The following is an 8,794-nucleotide window of genomic DNA, read 5'->3' as shown; positions in this document are numbered from 1 at the left end:
TTGAGGAAATTTGTTTATCTTCTAGAAGACTTACTGACTGGGAAAATAATCTCATAATTTCTAATGAAAAAGTTACCCTTTTCCTCCAGTAGCTAGAGTGGAACTCCTGCCACATGCTCAGATTAACCCATAAGAAGTCTTACTAGAATATTGCCAATATGTATTTTAAAATGTTAGCCAATGAACAGGCATGAGCTTATGAATAAAGGTGATGTAGACAAATATCCATATGGTATGCTTTTAACTATACAACAGATCTTTCTTAATGATCTACATCATTCCTGAAATCTGTTTTTTAGAATTAACACTCTACACCGAAGTATATTCTCCATTTTCAACTTATCATTTCAGAACGTGATGCATCACAAATAATTTATCAGTTACAGGAAACAAAGATTTTGATAGGAGAAGCTGAGGAAAAAGTGAATGTATTACCTTAGAGTAAGGTAATGCATGAGCAAGTAATAGTGCAGAGCTCTAGTTTCTCCAAGGAAAAAGGTTATAGAAGAAAAAGGTGTCATTTGATCTTGGGTCAGATAGGTTTCTTAGGTTAACTGTTAAAAGAGTGTTGGAAAATAACTCCAATATATTTTTCATTATGCAAATTGTTCACAGAATTTTAGTACTAGAGGGCTTTAAAAGCATCTATCTAACTTTACCTCTTCATTTAACAGAGACAGAGAAAGTAAGTACCTTATTCAGTTGGCATAGCTAAAATGCAGCACTTCTAAATCCTTCCTATTTAGCATTCTTTTCATTGTATACAGTTGTCCTAATTGTTTCAGCTCTTTGATTCTTTATAATACACAAGTGATTTATTAATTTTAGCTTTATTCTATACAGGTTCAATTAAAGGTAGAAATATCTCTGTCTGTCAAATAAATAAATAAAATCTTTTTAAAAAGAGGGTAGGCAGGCGCCTGGGTGGCTCAGTGGGTTAAAGCCTCTGCCTTCAGCTCAGGTCATGATCTCGGGGTCCTGGAATCTAGCCCCACATCGAGCTCTCTGCTCAGTGGGGAGCCTGCTTTCCTCCTCTCTCTCTGCCTGCCTCTCTGCCTGCTTGTAATCTCTGTCTGTCATATAAATAAATAAAATCTTTTAAAAAAATAAAAATAAAAAATAAAGGTAGAAATAAAAGTATAAAATGGATAAAGATCAGATTGCTCAATCGTTAAAATAAATGTTACATTTTTACAGAACAGAGTTGCTTTTAAAGTTCCCACTAAAGGCTTATCAAATATAAAATCATGTTTTTCAATATGCTATGAATATTATGGGCAGGGTGGGTTAGAATTCAGAAAAGCATGAGTTTCTGTTTCAACTCTTGACTTTCCTAGCTAGGTGTTCAAAAGGCAAAGTCAAACGAGAAAGGATTAGAAATTACTTTGAAAACTATAGAATGATATGTAAATGAAAGGCATTATCATAATAGTATAAACCCACTTGGTGAATATTATATAGTAGGCCTTAATGTTTTGTTAGAAGTATAGCATATAAACCGCAGTGAGCAAAGATTTTTCAATGAATTAAAAACCCCACCACTGTCACTGCTACTATCAGAAGAGTCCTCTTCCTCCTCAGATTCAGAATAAAATTTCTTAGCAGCATTGTCTTTCTTTGTTTTTCCAGCTGGAGTCCATTCTTTTGCCTGTTTTAAAAAAAAAAGGAAACTGTAAATTCAAATGAATTCTCATTAAGGGGTTCAGTCTTCTGGCAAACAATCATTCAAAATACAATGTGAATCCAAAAGAAAGTTGCAGGTCTCAAAAAGAGAAGGCAACTATTAGAAGACCTGGCATTAAGGCTGATTCCCCTTTACTCCTAGGTAGAAGTAGTCAAATTTCACTTAGAGCACATTCTGTTAAATCAACACTCTTATTTTATATATAGTTTTAAACACTTTTGAAATTGCTGGTCCGCAGGAGATTTGAACTAAATATGCTGTAGAGGAGGTGAAGGCAGTTAGAGGCAGACACAGTAACAGCAACAAGAAATTCAAGATCATAGCTAAATACTGAGGTTAAAAAAGAAAACAAAAAACAAAACAAACAAACAAAAAACAACCCTGAATAAAGTGCCGGCAATCAACTCTAACCATCTCAAGGATCCAAACCCTTGGGGTAAGCTTTAACTTCTCTCTTTCCTTCATATTCTAAACATCTAATCCCCCCAAAAAAGGTTTAGCCATATCGATCCTTTACCATCAGTCAGGGTCATCTCATTCAGAATTCTGCAACTGCTTATTTTGCTTCTATTCATAACCCCCATGCCCCAACTCCAAGTTTGCTCCACATAGCAGCTAAAATGACTGAATTAAAACTGAAGTCTGATCAAGGCTCTCTTGGGTTTGAAAGATTGCCACAGCTCCCCATTTCACTCAGAAAAAGCCAGTCCTTAGAATAATCTACTCACCCTACCGAACCAGACCTTCCCTGCCTTTCAGACCTCTTGCTGCTGCTCTCCCTCTGGCCCACTCTGCACAAGTGCCTCCTAACTGTTCCTTTACACACTTCAGGCATGCTCCCCTGCAGGCCCTTTCCCCACCTGACTGCCCTTCCAAGCCTCTCCCCCAGGTAACTACATGGCTCACTCCCTCACTTCATTCAAGTCCTGCACAAAAGTCACCTCAGAGAGACTCTATTTAAAATTCCAACCTCACATACCTGGCACTTATAATCTTACTTTGCTCTATTCTTCTTCTTCTTCTTCTTCTTTTTTTTTGGTCATCACACACTTATACTTCCAACATACTATACAATTTACATATTTATTTTTATTGCCAGTCTATCCCTGCTACAACATCAGCTTCCACACAGCGGGGATATTTGAATACTTTGTACACAGATATATCTCAAAAGTGTCTGGCACAAAAATGATTAGTTGTGTGAATAGCTCCTTAAAGACTCTAATATACTGCATTAAAGTAAAATACATTATTTTCATAATTGTGACTTTAATTAACCCAGAAAAAATTAAATCATCTTACATATACTCTCTGTTAAAGGGTAGGGAAACCTGTATTTTTTAAGAGGTCAAAAATGGTTAAGACTCATTTATTTATCAAACTTTCAATTGAGTTTCTACTATGTGCCTGTCTGTAAGACTATATGACAGAGGTTTAAGAATGGTTCTCAACAGTGGACACACATTAGAATCATCTGAGAATATTTCTTAAAATGTTAATACAAAGAAAAAATATACTAAAAAGCTGATACCTGAGATTTACCTCCTAAGATTCTGATTTAAATGGTTTGCTGCAAGTCTCACACAGGTTTCCATGTGATTATAATATGCAGCTAGGATTGTAAACCCTGATCTAGAGGGCCTTCAGGCTTAAAGTATGTTGCTTAAAAAGAGAAGCTTCAATAACTTGGAAATTACTAAATGGACAATAATAGAAAAATGAGTAAAAATTCCTTGAATATATTTGAATAAGATACATAAGGTCAGCAGTACTATTTTCTTTTTATGTAAAATGCTCTGTCTTCCAAATATGAATAAAGAACTGTTCTATAAACAAAGTTCTCCTATATTTGGTAAACACAGCAGTTCATATTTTTTCTTAAATCCTTACACATATTTTTCTGAAGCCTGGTAAAAAGTGTGCCAGATCAATGTTTGGGGGGGGGGGATTACTTAATTAGATGGCTTTCAGGATAAGACCAAATCAACAAATAAGGAAAATTAACGCTTCCATGTCCAAAGGAGCAAATTATCTTGATATGACTGAGTTTTAGGTTTTAAACAATAAAAACAATTTTAACTTTTTTAATGGTCCTTTATGATTATGATAGTTCTATCATTTCTAAGCAAAAGAAATAACAGAGGAAGAGAACAGTGAAGGACAAATTTGAAAGGTCCTTGGAGGAATAAAATATCAAAAGTAGATGTGTTTTATAAAGCAAAATACATTTCATGTACAAAAAGACAGTCTTCCTCTAAGAGGGCAGGATTTTCTAGAACTAGGCAAAAAAAATTCTAAAGGATTTTCAAAAACATACTGGTATAATATAAATATATGTTACATCCAATATCCTGGAAATGGTAGTGTGCAATCCTAAGTGACTTCTACTGTCAATCTAACCAGGTTCCCTATCAGATAACCTAAACCTAGGCATTTTCCTTAACTAAGGTTATATTTCATAATAATGAGATGCGACCCTGGTAAAATCACTTTATGGTAAAACTAGGATAACACAGTGTATTACGTGCATGAAATATATTGATGTGATTTTGTAGGATGGGTGGAAGAGTTAAAGGCAGGAAAGACTATAAGGAACACTACTTTCTGCACTGTTGCAGCTGCATTTGATATTAAAACGATGTATTTTTAAAAATTAATTATATCTCTTACAGTATAATTTTAAGCCAAAATATCTAGAGACCAGTAGATTAAAAATGTTTTTGTATAGTATCAATGGATAGTGACAAGTTTTCTTTAACCCATTCCATCAGTTTTAATTATTCTCCATAATAAGTCACCAATTATTAATTTTTAGAATGCAGTCAGCAAAATGAAAAAGAAATCAATTTGTCTCTGTTGAACTGGATAGGTGAAATGAAAATAAGAAAATAGGTTATTTAAGTATTGTCCCTATAAGGTAGTTATGCTTAGAAGAGCACAAGACAATGGAAGAAGCCAGTCAACCAACCAATCCATCAGCCAATACAAGGATACTGCTGAAACCAAATTAAATTGCATAGCATTGCTATCAATTTCTGGGAAGATAAACTATTTTTATTTTTATTTTGGCAGAATGGGGCAGCAAGGAGGAAGGATAGGGGAGAAGTCGGGAGAGGATAAAAGGATGTTTGTATGTGTGCCAAAACACTATATACCCAATAGTGGAAAAGGAAAAGACCATAAAAACGACAAGCAGGCGTAGTAAGAAATTAGGAGAGAGATTAAATCTATGGAAAGAATCATATCAAAGAACATTTCTTTATATGCTAGCATCCAAAACAAAGTTGCACAAATAAGCCAATCTTTGAATGAAGAGTACTTAAGGGTATGTAGGTCTGAGTGAAAATCAACAAATGTAGTGTCAAGGAAGAATGGATATACAATTAGTTTTATTAAATTTTACATTTCTTTAAATCACCTCTAAATAGAATTTGTCACAACATAAAAATGACAGTGCTAAGTACTAAGAATAGCACACATCTGCAAACAAGCTCAAGCTTCCTCTCCTCATGTTATATAATAAAATTCAGTTAACAGCACAAACAAGGGACTCTGAATTGGGTTGGAATCCCAGTTCATCACTTACTAACTAGCTTACTAACTAACTTGTCCAAAGAGGCTGGACAACTTAAGTTCTCTGAACCCTGTTGCCTCATCTGTAAAATGGGAATAAAATAACCATCATTTATAATTACTATGAGGTTTAAGGAAGATAATGTATGTAAAACATTATCAAAGTACACTACTACCAGGGTTTGCTAAATGGAGGCAATAAGAGTTATTATTGTTCCTGGCCATGCTTCAAAGCCAGGATAAATTTGAATAGTTAAGAGAAACACATTTCTCAAAGGACCAAATTACATGGCTGGGCCCATTATAGAAACCTCTATTTTAAGTAATAAAGATTTTTTTCCATTTTATACAGAAAATTTAATTGGCAAGGAGGTTAACTGACTTTCCCAGAGGAATTAGTGGTTCAATACATTTTTTTCTATTAGAAAATCACCCAAAATGTAATACCTAATTGTTCATTTTTATTAATTCTACTTTAAAAAGTTCTGGATATATTCACATAGTCAATTGCTAAAGACAATAAAAAAACCCTTCCCTTTACTTTTCTTGTTCATAGAAGAGTGAAAAATATTAGAAAATAACATTAATTCTTTTATTTTGGTAGCCAGCAATTTTTTTTTAAGATCTAGGAAAAGAATATTTATTTAGAGAGTTTTTTTTTTAATGTGAAAGCAACATATTATTCATTTTAGTTATGACCTTGTCTAAGAACATTTTCATACACAATGCAACCTATTTATGTTTAGACTTCACTTAAAAGATTTTCATCAGAAAATTCAGAAGAACACTTTGTATAGTTTTTCTGGAAGAGAACACCAAAAATCATTTAGAAAAATATTGACAGGAAGCTTACGAATCTCTAAACAAACTAGAAAAAGCACAATCCAATGACACTAAATACCTTAGAAATTGAACCTACACGGCTAAAAATGCAATACCAAAAATGTGGGTGGCACTGATGAGGAGAATTCGATTCTCTATTTCCTCGAAAAAAGCAACAGAACATGTACAATGACACAGGAATACTACAATATTCAGTTCCCATAACAGCAAGATATATCTAACACATTACATTTAGAAATACCAGAACAATTTTCAATTTCAACCCCCCAAAAAAGCTTTTATATAAAACAATAGTTATTCTAGAATCTCCCACTGCTTGACAAAATTAATTTCAGAAAGGTCAACTTACCAACTCTATTATTTCTACGTTTCGAACTGATGGGTCCGGCGCCACCTCTGGCCAATTAGATAATTCCAGGTACCCGTTAGCTTTAGTGTTGAGAGTATGAGATAAAGTGCCTAGCTGGAAATGATCCCTATCTATTAAAATAGAGGAAAATATAAAATAAACAATATGAGCTGTATCTAACAGAGAACAATCCTAATCAGAGCTCAAGGTAATTGGCATATTACCTCAAATGTCAAGGAATAAATATAAACTAGGAAGCTCTTCATAGGTCAAAAAACTGATTTCAGTCCATAGATTACAATAATCTCTCCCATAATGGTCAATAAAAAAGCTAATCAGTCAGTGTGTTTAGAGGTGTTGCTCTGAAATGTAGCTTCTCTAAAAATTACTTTACTGTGAATATTAAGAATGACAGCACAGTTAAACAATCCATATACATGTCTTAGCACAAACACATCCAGAATTTTAATAGTTTTTCTACAAAACTGAACTGCTTTTTATCACCAGCAATTAAATAAGAAACAATATGAAAACCAGGGTATATAACTGCTTGATTCTAATTTTAATGGCTACTTGTTAAACTGATAAAATAATTACTCTTTCTAAAAAGCTGGGAAAAATAAGTCAACTTCCATCTTTGAAAAACAAATATATACATAAAGGGATATTTTTATGAAATAATCCTTCCTAGAAAAGTTTTGTTAGTATACAAAGAATATTTAATTAGTAACAACTCACCATTAAGGTAAAAATTAGATTCCTTATTAAATAAAGCTATTTAAAATAGAAATGAAGTCAATGTCTAGTAGAACAACACAGCTTTAATCTATTATTCAGCTAAACTGCTTAGTAAGAATAAAATCAAAAGAATGAAATTATTTAGGTAAATAAAGCATGCAAAGATATAAACCTTAATATAAAGGATGCTCTAGAGAAAACATTGAGTAAAAAGCTATATAGGTTAATCACTTACATTTTTTAACAGATAAATTTTAAATGTATTAGAAATGGGGCATATTGTCATAATTTTTTAGGTAATACATTTTGCAGTTATATTCTGATAATACCTTTAAAAGGAGATTCAAGCAGTGGTGCAGGTTTTTGTGCTAGGAATATTTTTTTGGCATATTTACTCAGAGCTCCACTCTTCTCATTCGGAACAATAAGCTGCCTAATAAATCTTGTACGGTCTCTGATGTCGTAGTTTTGATCATACTTGCCGAGATTTAATATGTACTGGGTAAGCAATTTTGTCTGTTGGAAAAAAACAGAACAAGATGAGAATACAGTTATTTATGATTATTGATAACTCTGGATAAACATATTTAAAGAGGTAATAAAAATGAATGGTTATGTCAAACAAATGTTGTTCCGTAGGGAATATGCATTTCTAACGCTGCAAATGGAATTTTGAAGCCAAAGCACATGTCCTCTTCAGTATTGGGGAGGTGAATGCTGAGTACTGAGAAGCAGCCATGTGCTAGATTATTAAACTGCTGAAGTGGAAAGAAAGGCATCATTAAAAAAATAATCATATATGGCAAACCCGCTGAAGGGTCTACGTGAGAATAATGAATGTGGAAATACAACTAAAAACATGGCACTCAAAACTTAATCGGAAAAATATGCAGGACATCAAAACATCAGAGAGTATTAGGGGGCTGGCAAACTGCTTCTCCTGAGGTGTGTTTTATGAAGAGATACTGTCCCTGGCATAAGCAGTGTCTGCACTCTGACTGCACTCAGTTACTTTACCCTGAATTATGACCCATTAAAGCAGACACATGAATCACTGAACTGGATTACTGCAAATTATTTGCAGTGCATTTAGCTGTTACTTTTTCATAAAAGCAAGCTGCTGATGCCCTCTAAAAACTAGGATAAAAGACTCCTTCCATTTTTTTTCCCATGCTGCTTATAGCCTCTAGTAATATTGGTCATTTATTTATTTATGTAAGGCAGCAACTTATTATAGTAGCTTTTACACTGTAATAAGATTTCCAAAGTCAATTTCTGAATGTACTACATTAACATACATTGAGATAATTTTAATAGTAATTAAACCAAAATCGAAATGTTATCAAAATAGGTTTGTATTTTAAGCTCCAGTTATTTTATTGAAAAAGCATAGTTTTAATTCAGATTACATAAATACAATTGTAGCTATAAATTAAATAGGATTCATAATACATGGAAAAAAGAAACATCTACATTAGAACATTTTGTAGATGTTAGAAATGCATGCAAAACAAATCAATCAAGTGAGGCAGAGCTAAAGACAATTCTAGAACAATAAGTCAAAGTACACAAATGGTGTGGTAAACTTTTACAGTTATAATTGGTTA

General features: G+C 33.1%; 1 protein-coding gene across 6 annotated transcripts in view; it reads right to left on the bottom strand.

Annotated features, from left to right (window-relative positions):
- AP3B1 (adaptor related protein complex 3 subunit beta 1) overlaps positions 1–8,794 on the bottom strand; it is a 352,907-nt gene that overhangs the window by 106,475 nt on the left and 237,638 nt on the right. For all 6 annotated transcript variants that reach the window (XR_006604977.1, XM_004766831.3, XM_045074384.1 and 3 more), the window contains 3 exons: positions 7,517–7,703; positions 6,450–6,580; positions 1,540–1,648 (listed from right to left, as the gene is read on the bottom strand). Coding sequence is in view for 5 of the 6 variants with exons in the window: in XM_004766831.3 (XP_004766888.1) it covers positions 1,540–1,648; positions 6,450–6,580; positions 7,517–7,703 (427 nt within the window). In the remaining variant the exon portion in view is untranslated. The remainder of the gene's footprint in view (positions 1–1,539; positions 1,649–6,449; positions 6,581–7,516; positions 7,704–8,794) is intronic.

The sequence above is a fragment of the Mustela putorius genome, unplaced genomic scaffold (genome assembly GCF_011764305.1).
Source record: "Mustela putorius furo isolate JIRA1106 unplaced genomic scaffold, ASM1176430v1.1 tig00537350_pilon_pilon_pilon, whole genome shotgun sequence".
Taxonomy (NCBI): Eukaryota; Metazoa; Chordata; class Mammalia; order Carnivora; family Mustelidae; genus Mustela; species Mustela putorius.
This window is presented reverse-complemented; position numbering and strand designations above follow the sequence as displayed.